The following is a 14,300-nucleotide window of genomic DNA, read 5'->3' as shown; positions in this document are numbered from 1 at the left end:
GTCTCTGGAGTTCCTAATCAAAAACTCTTTCCATCTATCTTACTTTTAACTTTTGTAAGTATCTGTTTTTCTGAACGTGTCTTCCATTGTATAAACTCTATTCAATTCCTGAAACAGGAACTGACATCAAAGGAAGACAGGAAGTGGCATTAGTGGAATCCATACTGCTCTACACACTCGCCCAGCATGCCAAACACTTGCTTACCACGGACTTGAATGAAAGGGCCACCTGCAAACGAGCTTAGATTCCAAAACAAAGTTATCCTCAATTGACTTCACTGGGATCACTCACCACAAAGGCCCAACTTAGCCCTCATTGGACGGCTAAGCTAAGAAGTATAAGGTTCATTTGAGCATCCAGGGGGCAAAATAGCAATTTTAATTTTCTCGCAGGAGGAAAGCAGACGAAAATGCAATCTTTGGTTTTAATTTTCAGGCATGAAAACGGCCTGCAAAGTATGAAAAACCTTGTTGTTTTTTGTAAATATCTTAACATAGTGGATGGGTTTGTTATTGATCTCTAAATGACAGCATGGGGTGTGCAAAGTAATATGACCTGGAAAACACAGACAATCCCGTTCCTATGGCATTTTTTAAATATATCTATAATTTTATACAGAATGTGTGTACAAACATAAAACAGTCACAAATTGTGCGTCACAAAATACAACTACGTTTATTGATAAAGAAAATGCTTCTTCCTGAAGGAAAATATAAGTAGTTGAGGACTTGAGTTCACATTTGAAGATTACCCAACAGATCATTGATGACCACTGGCAAAGAACAACCTAACTGACCACTTAAAACAGCTTTTAAGGCAAATGTTTACTCTTGAGTCTATAAAGTGCAGTAACTGCTAGTCGCTATCAACCAATATCAATAATATAATGTTCTATCTGCAAGAACTTGTAGGGGGTGATTACGATGGCAGGCGAGGTGGTGATTGGGACCGCCTGCCTGTATGGCGGCGGTCCCGCACGTGAAATTACGATGCGACCGCCACCGTGGCGGTTGCATCTTACATGTTTACCATTGCGGCGGGTGCTGCTGGCTGCAGCACCCACCGCAATAGCAAAAATGCATGTAGTACCATGGGTACCGCCCCAGTGCACAACCACCTCCCCCCAACTCAAGGGGGGCCCATGACAGGCCCCGCAAACCAATTCCCGCCAGCCTTTACATGGGGGTTTCGCCGCCATAGAAAGGCTGGCTATAGCCAGCATCGTAATTTGGCGACGATGCCTGCTAGGCACCGTCACCACTTTAGGTATGTTGACAGCTCCGCCAGGCAATTGATACGATTGCCTGTGGCGGGCGGGCTTTGCGACCGCCGTGGTTGGAAAGCGATTCCCACCGCCATCATAATGTGGCGGGGGGAAAATTGCTGTCCAATGGCGGAGCGCCCACCACCGCACGGCTGGCAGTGGCGGGCCTTCCGCCATCGTAATGACACCCTTAGTTTCCTGTCTCAATTGACGTCAACAGTCACTTTAGTTGTAGAGCTCATCCGCAGAGTTTGCCAAATCATCTCTGAAGCACCCTCAGGACACACTGATTTGAGTACAATTGACCCCAAAGTAACTACTGTGATTTTCAGGTTAGGAGTGGGCAATCACTGGCCATTCCCGTACCATGCATAAGAAGCCTTCGCTTACGTCGGTGCACCTAAGACACGTTGGTGCTGCTGATGCGTACCTATTGGAGTCTTTCTAGGAATTAAGTACGTTCTGTGAAGGTAAATAAAAATGAGTGCACTTAAATCTTCATGGAGACTGTGCGTAACCCCGTGTTTTCTTCCAGTCTCACTCGTCTATTTCGCTACCCAAAATGAGTGTTTCATTTGTCTCTTAGTCCTTCTCAATCTATTTGTAGTGGTGCATTATACCACCAGGATACCATTTTCCTTCCCTTACCCACCCTGAACAGCGTAGGAATCACCTTGTTGGTTTCCACTCCTAAATCTCTATGTCCCCACTTTGATCTCAAGACCATCACTATAGACCCACATCTCCCACTAAAAACCATCACTAGAGACCCACATCCCCCACTAAAAACCATCACTATAGACCCACATCTCCCACTAAAAACCATCACTATAGATCCACACCCCCCACTCAAGACCATCACTATAGACCCACATCTCCCACTAAAAACCATCACTATAGATCCACACCCCCCACTCAAGACCATCACTATAGACCCACACCCCCACTAAAAACCATCACTATAGACCCACACCCCCACTAAAAACCATCACTATAGACCCACACCCCCACTAAAAACCATCACTATAGACCCACACCCCCACTAAAAACCATCACTATAGATCCACACCCCCCACTCAAGACCATCACTATAGACCCACACCCCCACTAAAAACCATCACTATAGACCCACACCCCCACTAAAAACCATCACTATAGACCCACACCCCCACTAAAAACCATCACTATAGACCCACACCCCCACTAAAAACCATCACTATAGATCCACACCCCCCACTCAAGACCATCACTATAGACCCACACCCCCACTAAAAACCATCACTATAGACCCACACCCCCCCACTCTCCTATGGTCCATGCCCGTATTGTTTGGTTAAATCCAATTTATCGAGGTGCCCACTGAATTTGCGCCCTAGATAGTGCAGTCCAAAGTCTGTAACATCCAGTCAGCCCATCCTCTGCCGCCAGGAGGGGGGGGCCTCTAAAATTAAGCCATTTTGGGATTTTAATAATCAGGAGTCTCCTGCCTGATTCGGGACAGTTGACATGTATAGGAGTCTCACTTTATTTAACGAGCCCCTATGTCAGTCATTGCCCCAGTCAAGTTCTGTCCGCAGTTTATCCACGCTAAGTCATTGGTTTTACATCTCGCATGCGGGGTCCCTCTGAATTGTATTCAGAACCTTTAAAGTCTGCCTTAGGAGTTTCCTCTTTAGGTTGTATGGCTTTGCGAGTCTAGCACATTCGCAGAACAGGTTTTCTCTGTAGATTACTTTAAAAGTTTCATGTTTTACCTGAAGATCCTACGTTTCTAGGGGGATATTATCTTATTAGTGCAACTCTGGCCGCAGCACCTTTCGCTGTGGCAATTCCCCAAAGTCTGCAGTGACCAAGAACAGAACTGCCCGAGCGGTGGGTGAGCAAACAGTTATGGCTGAGCTTGGACCCATACCAAGCCTGCTGCCAAAAGTGCAAATATGCCTCATATCCATGTTTGTGTCTATATTGGGACATCAAGCATGTTCAAATGACTGCAGCAAGATGATCCTGCAGGGACAAAATGTGCACCAAGCATGGGTTTAACACGTTCAATGTATTGCAGTAATTAAGGGTGTGATTGTAGACCGTAAGTTACCACAGTCCTTATGTACAAAGCTATTTTGCGGTCACAAAGGCTGCAATTCGGAGCTTTGGCGACTGTAAAAAAGTTTTTGGGTATATACAAACCTAAACTGTGATTCAGTAACTGGGAACCGAATCACAAGCATAGGTGTCCGAGTACATAACGAATCGCAAATTGGAAGGTGCTTGTTTAGGGTGTCCCTTCCAATTTGCGATCCCTTAAGGTATGTATCAAGGGTTTCGACCTTTCTGAAGACCGTGTCCCTGGCACCCAGCAGAATTTCTGAATGCACTATGGTGTTCTTTATCTAAAGGCAGGGGCATCAATCTTCATCAGAGGCCAATAAAAGTAACAGATGAACTTGGGAAAATGGATTTGACTGGTCTGTGGGAAGAAGTGGTCATTCTGCTACAGCAGATACAGTTTTGTATATATTGTTTTTGTCGATGAAGTCCTCTATGAGTAACTCTATAAAATAGTAAACATGCACAGGTTGGAATCTTCATCAGGTCACAAATGTAAAGTGAGTTCACCCGTCAGTAACCACCCACTTGTTATGTCACTCTTTGCAGGGGCTACAACAGAACAAACCCTCAGGCCCTCAGGTACTCCCACCTTTTTGCCTGGGGAGTTGTTCTGGACATGTTCCTTGAATGTCCAGATAATGATCTTTCCTTGAAAGATTCACCTTTTAAATTGGCAATATTAAGGTGTCTGGTGTCCTGAAAACTCCCTCTGAAGGTCAAGGCTTAAGTATCTCTGCAATTGCCTTGAAACAGAAGTAGTAATTTATTGTCTGGAGAACTAAAGTAAATACTAAATCAGTACTGTACTTTCGTGAAGCGACCCCAGCTTAAATTACAGAAATTATATTGACAGATGAGGGAGATTGCGGGTTTACATTTATTCTGTAGTTATAACGATGAGACGCTGTAAAATTATGAATCAGACCAAAAGCTAATATTTTTTGCAATGGTGTTAGCCAAAATTAGTATTACTCTACACAGAACTGTTTGAACCCTGCCAGTAGGGCTTCTGGAGTGAATTTCTCAAGATTTCTATTCAGCATGAAAGGATTGTTTAATTTTTTAGGCATGCCTGGGTCTTCTATGCTTCCGAAAATGTTATTTGTCTATCCTGATTCCATAACTGTCGACAATTTACTGTTGGAAACAATTATGCAGTTCTCACTAGCTATTTGAATTAGTGAATACCTGCTCTATAGTGATGTGATATTTGTGTATATAGAATCTTTCTTATAAACAAAACAAAAAAAAATAGAGTCAACGTCTATAACAAGTCTGGACTAAAAAACACTGGGCGGCGTTGATGTCTCTCAATGTGGGACATTACCCAATGTCTTTAAAGGGTGTATTATGAAAGCTGCCGATTGGTCTAGTCAATCAGTCTTAAAATACTTTTTCTTTGAATTGACAGATCAGATGGTATGAAAGGTTTTGGCGGAGTTGTAAACAAGAGACTCTGGGCTAGACAATGAATCCAGACAATATGCACTCTCATTTGAGAAAGTCTTGACTCTGGTAATGACACAGCAGCAAGAGTTGCCCCTCTCAATTTGTAAACATGGCAAAACAAACAGTTACGACATTTTTATTTAGCATTATAAAAATGATCATGTTCAGTTTATTAATTCTGTGTGTGACTTTTAATGAAGACTTTTTTCTGAATATTTTTTGCCCCGCTGTGTGATTTTGCGTGTGTACTGGATTTCCTACAGGGTCTGGGATCCCGATCTCTTGAAGCTGTCAGAAGGTAAATTCAAAATTCATTGGATCTAATGTTCTGAACGGCTTCCTGTTCATCATCTGAATTTAACAAGTTGGTTTGTCTCTGGTTCGGTGAACTCAGATGCACCAAGTTTAATCACTGAAAGTTAATGAACAAAACAAAAGAAGAGGAGGGAAGGCAGGACTCTTTCAAAGATGTGGCAGCCTGGACACTGGCTAATGCTTTTCAATCAATCAATCAATCAAAAATAAGTTTATTGTGACCAATTGGTCTTTAAACTACATATACCATCATGACACAGATAAAAAAATACAATTGTTAAAATTTTAAAAGAGCCTAAAACCAAATTTCATTATTTTCTCATAAAACCTTGTTTTTGTACTGTCATACTAAAAGTCAAGACCGAATACCTAAAAAGTTCATTGCTTTTCTAGTGTTGTTCTGTTTCAATGGCTATCATTTCCCTAGTTGCAGAGAATTTGTTGCCTTCCACTGCGTTTCACTTTCGAATTTTAAGTAAATAAAGGATGTTTAACTTTTCTTAAACAGGATAAACAATCAGTATTATTTATTGTGGGTTGATACAACTGTACTTTTGGAGGGGTTGTTTGAAGTGTCCTACTGCGATGAAAGGGTGGCTTCTATGTTGACAGTTAAAAAACATTTTTAAAAAGTTGTTAAAAAAATAATCAGTATTATCAATCGCCACCCATCTTAACCATTGGACTAGGAACATTTATACAGCTGAAATAAACCCACCATATTTGGATTTTAGGCTTACTTACTGTGATTTTAAATTACAACTGTCCTTATTTTACCACCTACTTTAATATTAATCAGATAATTATCCCTAAAACTATAACATTTAGAAGATAGTTGGATCCTGCAATGTGAATTTAATACTTACCTTTTCTGCAATCATAAAATCATAGCGTAGAGACCCCCTGGTGCAAATGGCCCCAAGCAAAAATACAAATACTATGTAGAAGAACCACCTGCAAAAGAACAAAGTAATCAGTGTCTAATCCATTAAGGTTATCTACACAAGATTAACAGGGTTTTTCTGTCTGTAGATGTGGATTTGATTAACAGAAATTAGGGCTTATAGTTTTCAGCCTCTGAACTCGAAAACTGAGCCAGGTTATTCGAATAACCAGCAAATAATTGTTTCTGGGATTCAGGGTGTGTAATATATGTATTATCAACTTTCATTGCCTGAAAATCTGAATAGATTTTACTATTCAGCGGGTTAACAAGCCTAGCCCTCTCAGAAACTGACGCTTTAAAGGGGACTGGTAGGTAAGCGAATCAAGAAAGTGTGTATCAAGGCAATAAAATAAGAAAAGAATGGAGCATATCAATTATGTAATTCCTGAAAGCAACAACACTCCCTGTCTCTCAAATCTTAATCAACACAAGACTGTTTGTTGTCTGTGCTGTGATGCCGGCACAGAGAAGCAGGTGTCGATAACAGCTTTACACAATGTAAATACAGAAAGGCAACAAGCCATTTCACTCAAGATCCCATTAGCATTGAACCCCTGGAAACCCTGAGGATGGCTGTACCAGGCCCAAAATACGCGTTGCATAGGGGGCGACATTATTTAAGGTTTATGTTTGCAAAGATGTGTAGCTTGAAATTAGATATATTTTTAATGACACTTGGATTCGAAATGAAGAATTGATTTGCATGGAATCCTGTGACGTTTTAAGTTACATTGTAATAAGATAGCTGTGAGGCATGAGCATTTTAAGTCAAAAGCCTTGTTGGCTTCGAGGATTTACACACACAGTATGTGTTGCAGAGTAACAATATATTTAAAGAGGCCTGGGGCTACATTCCTCTGTTGAATTTTCCTTCTGTTTCAGTTATATTTTACAAAATGTTGTCCAAAAACTACATAGATATCATGGTTGGAATAGTACATCAGAGTCTTTCAGAATAAGAATGGCTTTATCACATACACCTGCCTTAGGTTGACTGTAAAAACAATGTGATAGCAAGCAAAGAAAGCATTCATCAAGCAAGGTCCGTACTTGATGAATCAACTTTAATGCAGCCAGGATACGTAGTTTGTTCTTTTTACCCGCCTTCTGGCCTCCATCTGAAGGAGCCTGGCATCTCTGGGCAAAGCGCTGGTGGTCGAAATCCAGCAACCCATGTCCTATTTCTCTTCACAAACAGAGCTTAGTTAAATGCTCTGCTAATTATCTCCCCTCATGATATGTTTCATGACATCATTGCTAACATCGCTGCAACATCTGAAATGACATCATCGATCACAAGGCTGTGCATGGCAGGGGTGCAAGTTATAGTTACTTTGGGGCACAAGTTACTTTACTTGAGATAACTATAACTGGTGAATTTCAATGCTTTTCTTAGTTTAAAATGACATGTTTTAACTGACATTCTCACTTAGCTATAACATTACTGTAACCTTGGTTTTTTCCAGTGAATAGATAGAGCAATAGATAGACAGATAGATAGATAAATAGATAGATAGCTAGATGGATAGAGGGATAGAGGGATAAACAGATAGATAGAGAGACAGACAGGTATTCTAATGGCAAACCTAATCTGATGTGGCATATTTAATGTCAGTGTATACTCTATAGTTATTCTCTTTAGGCTAAGTAATCTCAATATTGCAAAGTAGTGTAGGCAAGGTGTTGTCTAGAGGAATGCTTCAGTGTACGTCCCACCACAAGAATCAGGAGGACTTCCATAGGCACTGCACTTCTGCTAGGATGATATTCACATATAAAACATTCTAAGAGGCAGCATGGTTTGATGCACAATATTTCCGATGGCTATTCATTCTTATTACCAAGCTGATGGACACTATCTGCCATGGCAACATAATTCCATGGCAGCATTTCCGCTTAGACACCCTTTATGAACAATTATTATTTTGGGGGACCATGATTTTTGCTGATTAGGTTCCGCTTTGGTGTAGTGATCAGACTAGCACGGTTTCCAAGCAGGTCTCAAGGGTTTGAGTAGCCCTGTTTCTCTCACATAGTGGGTTGCTTAGGGTCCAACATGACTTCTAAGGACATACTGGTCATATCATGTATAGGACACACTGCCCTGGTCTCTGCAGCACTGAATCTTTAAACGGACGTGCTGGTCGCAGACCTAGGGACCACTTCCTATTACAGTTAATGTGCTCTTCTTAGGCAGTCACAAACTCACACCTACCCTGCAGGCAGGGTAATAGTAGCATCACAAAATAAAATGATGTATGGAGTGCTGAAACTTTTCAAACACTCAACCCGAGTCAGAGATCTGGGTATCATCCATTGTTATTTTGCTCACCATGTCACCCCAGTTTGGACCCTGTCATATGCATATCAGTCTTGACCATATTTCTTAAGGGAGCAGACCAGCCTAAACCTTTAAGTCAGGGCCTAACTGGACCGGAGACAAGCATCCTACGACCACGTTCAGGGTATCACCCCTTACCAGCCAGGCTAGCTTGAATCCAGTGGTGCAGCAAGCAAGGGACATATGTCTGGGCATACCCTTAACCACTTAGGGCGCACATAGCTACATCACAAAATAAAATGATGGGCCCCATGTCACAGATCTGGGTCAAATCTATTGCTATTTTGCTTGCCACGTCACTCCAGTTTGCACCCAATCATATGTAAATCAGTCTTGACCCTGTTCTCCATGGGAACAGTCCAGCCTGAACTGCAAAGCAAGATCCACCCTGGAACAGAAAAAAGCATCCTAGGACTGGTTTTGGGGTATCGCCCCTCATCAGCCAGGCTAGCTTGAATCCAGTAGCACAGTAAGCAAGGGACCCACTTTGGGCATAACCTTAGCTACTCAGGGGGCACATAGCAACATCACAAAATAAAATGATGAACAGAGTGTTGAAACATTTCAAACACTCACTCCCAGATATGGGTTTAATCCATAGTTATTTTGCTGACCACGTCACCCCAGTTCGAACCCAGCCATATGAAAATCAGTATTGACCCTGTTCCCCATGGGAACAGTCCAGCCCGAACTGCCAAGCCAGGTCCTCTCTCGACCGGAAACAAGCATCCTAGGACCGATTTCGGAGTATAACCACTGATCAGCCAGGCTAGCTTGAATCCAGTGGCATAGCGAGCAAGGGACCCACATCTGGGTATACCCATAGCCACTCAGGGTGCATAAAGCAACATCACAAAATAAAATGATGGACAGTGTTGAAACTTTTCAAACAATCGCCCCATGTCACAGATGTGGGTCAAATCTATTGCTATTTTGCTTGCCACATCACTCCAGTTTGGACCCAGCCATATGCAAATCAGTCTTGACCCTGTCCCCTATGGCAACAGTCCAGCCCGAACTGTCAAGCCAGGTCCTCTCTGGACTGGAAAAAAGCATCCTAGGACCAGTTTCAGGGTATCAACCCTCAACAGCCGGGCTAGCTTGAAACCAGTGGTGCAGAGAGCAAGGGACCCACATCTGGGCACCCCCTTATTCACTTACGGCACACATAGCAAAATTACAAAATAAATTGATGGACGGAGTGTTGAAACCTTTCAAATGCTCACCCCCAGTCACGGATCTGAGTCTAATCCATTGTTATTTTGATTTTGGACAAGGACAAGGTGACAGAGCATTTACCTGCCTTAGACACCAGCGCACAGTCTACGTAGCGCTTTTTCGCAATTTTAGAATCTCCTGTTGTAATATTTGCTTTTGTGATTATTTCTTTTACCTTGATTTTAATAGAGCCGCACTCCTCATACTTGCACTCTAAAACTGTTTTTACACCGCTGTTTGGCGGGTTCTGTCCTTGGGGGTAGCGTGGGGGACCTGTGGAGGCCATCTTGGCTTGGGAACTGCTGGGACACTATCGGGCGCCATGTTGTGGGAGTAGGCGGGCAGCCTATGCGCGGCCGGTGCATTTAAACCAGCCACTTGTACGCGCAGCGGTGACGCGCAGTGGTGGGCGCCCTCCCTGCGCCGGAGTCGCGCCAGAGTCCTGCCCGTCTGCACTCGTCCGCGCCTCGGCAGGCCTAGGGCTGGCCACTCTGGAGGGAGATCATGCTTTCTGCGAGCTATCTACTCAGTTGCAGGAATAGGGTGAGTGGCTGTGTGCATGGGGATCTTGACCCTCTCTCTGGCCCTGTGCAGTACGCCGGGTGCAGGTTTGAGCTCCCATTATCAATGCCTATTAGGGCTTTACAGCCCCTACCATGCGTTACTACTGTGATAGACCGCTCAGTGGTCTCCCACCGGCAAACCTCATTCAAAATATTTCATCTAAATGTAAGATCGTTGGTCTGCCACTATTTAGATATGTTTACATTACTCACAGATGAAAGACCTGACATATTTTTCATAACCGAAACTTGGTTGCATGACAACGCTACGGCGGCGATAAATCTTGCCTTGCCTACGGATTATATTATGTATACTCTACACCGTAATTCGCGAGGTGGCGGGATTGCGGTCGTGGTTAAGACATGTTATCCTTGTTTATGGAATGCTGTGGGTATAGCGGGTTGTGAAAGTGCTCACTTCAAAACACACAAGATGATGGACGGAATGTTGCACAATGGCAAAACACTCACCCCCAGTCACAGATCTGGGTTTAATCCATCGTTATTTTGCTCACCACACCACCCCAGTTCAGACATGGCCATATGCAAATCAGTCTTGACCCTGTGCCTCATGGGAATAGTCCAGCCCGAACTGCGAAGCCATGTCTTCCCTGGAACGGAATCAAGCATCCTAGGACCGGTTTCTGGCTATCAGCCATCATCAGCCAGGATAGCTTGACTCCAGTGGCGTAGTGAGCACGGGACCCACGTCTGGGCATACCCTTCCCACATAGGGTGAACAGCAAAACACACAAGATGATGGACGGAATGTTGCACAATGGCAAAACACTCACCCCTCCTTCCCACATAGGGTGAACAGCAAAACACACAAGATGATGGACGGAATGTTGCACAATGGCAAAACACTCAACCCTCTGAACTGGGGTGGTGTGGTGAGCAAAATAACGATGGATTAAACCCAGATCTGTGACTGGGGGTGAGTGTTTTGCCATTGTGCAACATTCCGTCCATCATCTTGTGTGTTTTAAAGTGCTCACTTCGCCATCTCGATGACCCCTCAATTCACCTTTTCTGGTCTGGTTATTTACAGACCCCCCGGTCCTGATGAGGCCTTTCGAACAGCCCTTCCAGAGGTGATCTCTTCTTTAGCCCTTAGATCAGCAAATTTCAGCATCATAGGTGATCTTAACCTCCATATGGATGCTCCTCAATCCTCTGCGGTGAGCAGTTTTCTCGCAGACCTTGAGGCACTACGATTACATCAGCAAATTAGCGGTCAGACTCATATTGGGGGTCATCTTTTGGACCCCTTTTTCACGAATCTGGATAATGTGAAGGCATTGCCGCCTAAGCCGATAATTTGGACAGATCACTCCTTGATTGAAATCCAGATCACTTCGACCGCCTCTCCTTTTAGAAGTACCACACCTATCGTCTTTAAACGCCCTTGGAGGAATTTGAATCTGGAGCATTTCCACCAGCTTCTGTCACAACATATACCAGAACATCCTATTGATGTTACCTCCGGGTATGATCACCTTTGTAAATGGCTGACCCAGGCTTTAGATACCTTAATACCAGCAGGTTGGAGTAAGACCAGGCCTGGCCATTCCAGCCCATGGTATGATGAATCTCTTAGGCTTCTTAAGGTCGCCTGTAAAAGGGCAGAAAGAGCCTGGCGCAAGGCATATGACCCTATTCTTAAACAGAGAAATCAGGCCACCATTAAGTCATATCATCGGGCTATTTGCAAAGCACGGGCCGCTTTTTACTCTTCCGAATTTAAGAATTGTGCTAACCCAACCAAATTAATTTTTAAGGTTCTCAAAGACTTAACTAATGTGAAAACCGCGAGGTTGGGGAATGGCTCTCTGGCTTATTGTGAAGAGCTGGCGTCTTTTTTCGTGGAAAACGTGGATGCGATTTACAGGTCTTTTCCCTCTTTTACCACATCCACTAACAATGTTGAATCTATGTATTCTATCCCTAGTCCACTGTCAGTGCTTCCCGTGCCATCTCAGGAAGAGTTTGACTCCTTAGTCGTGAGGGTTAAATCGGGTTCCCCGATGGACCCTTTGAGACCTGCACAATTTAGGGAATATGCTGAGATCTGTCTTCCTCTTCTTCACGACCTTATCAGGCTATCTTTTACTTCTGGGACGGTACCCATAAAATGGAAGCAAGCCATGGTTATGCCGATACTGAAAAAGTCTACGTTAGACCCAACTAAACCAGAACATTATCGGCCCATTTCTTTGCTTCCATGGATTTCTAAGATTGCTGAGGCCCACGTCAACAATATTCTATCTGTTCATCTTTTAAACTCAGGCATTCTTCATCCTTCCCAGAATGGCTTTAGAGCAGGCCACAGCACCGAGACAGCTTTGCTGGCTATGGTTGAGCACTTACGGAGGTTGTTAGACTCTGGACAGACGGCGGCACTGATCCTTTTGGATCTTAGTGCCGCCTTCGACACTGTGTTCCACCCGATCCTGCTCCAGAGATTAAGAGAAGCCGGAGTGGAGGGTACTGCTCTGGACTGGTTTCACTCATTCTTGGCTGAGAGTACTTTTAAGGTGTGTATACCTCCTTATGAGTCTACTCCTCGCCTTATCTCCCAAGGAGTTCCGCAGGGTTCGGCACTTAGTCTGACCCTGTTCAACCTGTATGTGCGACCACTGATGGGGGTTGCCAATAAATGGGGCCTAACCATGGTGTCATACGCTGATGACACACAATTAGCGGTCGTACTAAATGGAAATACTGCGCTGAATGCATCTAATTTTCAGAGAGCCCTTAAGGAGGTGGCAAGCTGGATGACGGATAACCGTCTCCAACTTAATGCCTCTAAAACTGAAGTTTTAGTATTGGGCAAAGAAGCTCACCTTTGGGGAGACGATTGGTGGCCGTCAGAGCTTGGTCAAACCCCCATTCCAGTGACTCAGGTGAAGAATCTTGGGGTTCTGCTGGATGCTAATTTATCATTTACCCCTCACACAAAAAAAGTTGCGGGTACTTGTTTTGGTGTCCTTCAGAGTCTTAGGCCCATTTTTAAAATTTTTGACGCCTCTACTAGGCAATTAATAGTTCAGGCTCTGATTCTTTCTAGATTAGATTATGCTAGTGCGCTTTTATTGGGCTCTAATCAAGCAGAACTTACACGTCTTCAGCGTGTGCAAAATGCGGCTGCCAGAATGTTGATTGGTTTGCCTAAGTTTTGTTCAGTTAGGCGTTCCATTTCTGATCTTCATTGGCTGCCTGTTAGGCAGAGGATAACATTCAAAGTATTGTGCCTCGTTTTTAAAATCTTGAAGCTTGCCTCCCCTCCTATTCTAGCTCAGACCATTTCTTATTACATTCCTGCCAGAGCACTACGTTCAACGGGTCAATTTTTGGTTCAGGTTCCCCGTTTAAAAAAAGCTAGAGTGGGCGGTCGCTCATTTGGTGTTTTGGCAGCTGGCCTCAGGAACACACTGCCTTTTTGTATCCGTTCTATCCCTGACTTGCTGCCTTTCAGAAAGGCTGTGAAAACATTTTTGTTTCCTTTGGCGTAATGGTCATTGCTGTAACTGTGTGTCTGGTGTTATGTTGCCCGTTCTTGTATAGCGCCGGGACGCCGCTTGGCTGTGGCATCTTTATAAATATAAAATAACATAACATAACATTTTCACCTCACCCCAGTTTGGACCCAGCCATATGCAAATGAGTCTTGACCCGGCTGCCCATGGGAACAGTCCAGACCGAACTGCCAAGCCAGGTCCTCCCTGGACCGGAAACAAACATCCTAGGACACGTTTCGGGATATCACCCCTCATCAGCCATGGAGTAACTTGTCCACCAAACTCTAAATCAGTCTCTTAGTTTTAAACCTCAGCATAACAGTTAAGTAATGAACATGGGACAGAATCGGTAGTACTCCAAATACTAATCAATTTCTTCCCTTTACAGATTGTGTTGTCCAAGTTATTTGTAAACTGTTGATAAAGTCATGCTAACTGACAACTGTGATATGCAATTTTGAGGAACAGCATCTTAGACAATTCATTATCTTTTAAAAGTATTGAGTATTTTCACTTTTTATTGCGCAAATTGTCCACACTGTTTTATCTGTATGGATTATATTTTTCATATTG

General features: G+C 43.6%; 1 protein-coding gene across 2 annotated transcripts in view; it reads right to left on the bottom strand.

Moving 5' to 3' along the window:
- Nucleotides 1–14,300, bottom strand: part of SLC12A8 (solute carrier family 12 member 8) — a 454,444-nt gene that overhangs the window by 68,648 nt on the left and 371,496 nt on the right. For both annotated transcript variants that reach the window (XM_085647509.1, XM_085647510.1), the window contains one exon: nt 6,005–6,092. In XM_085647509.1, the coding sequence (XP_085503635.1) occupies nt 6,005–6,092 (88 nt within the window). The remainder of the gene's footprint in view (nt 1–6,004; nt 6,093–14,300) is intronic.

The sequence above is a fragment of the Triturus cristatus genome, chromosome 3_2 (assembly GCF_964204655.1).
Source record: "Triturus cristatus chromosome 3_2, aTriCri1.1, whole genome shotgun sequence".
NCBI lineage: Eukaryota > Metazoa > Chordata > Amphibia > Caudata > Salamandridae > Triturus > Triturus cristatus.
Note: the sequence above shows the minus strand (reverse complement) of the source record. Positions and strands in the feature narration are given on the sequence as shown.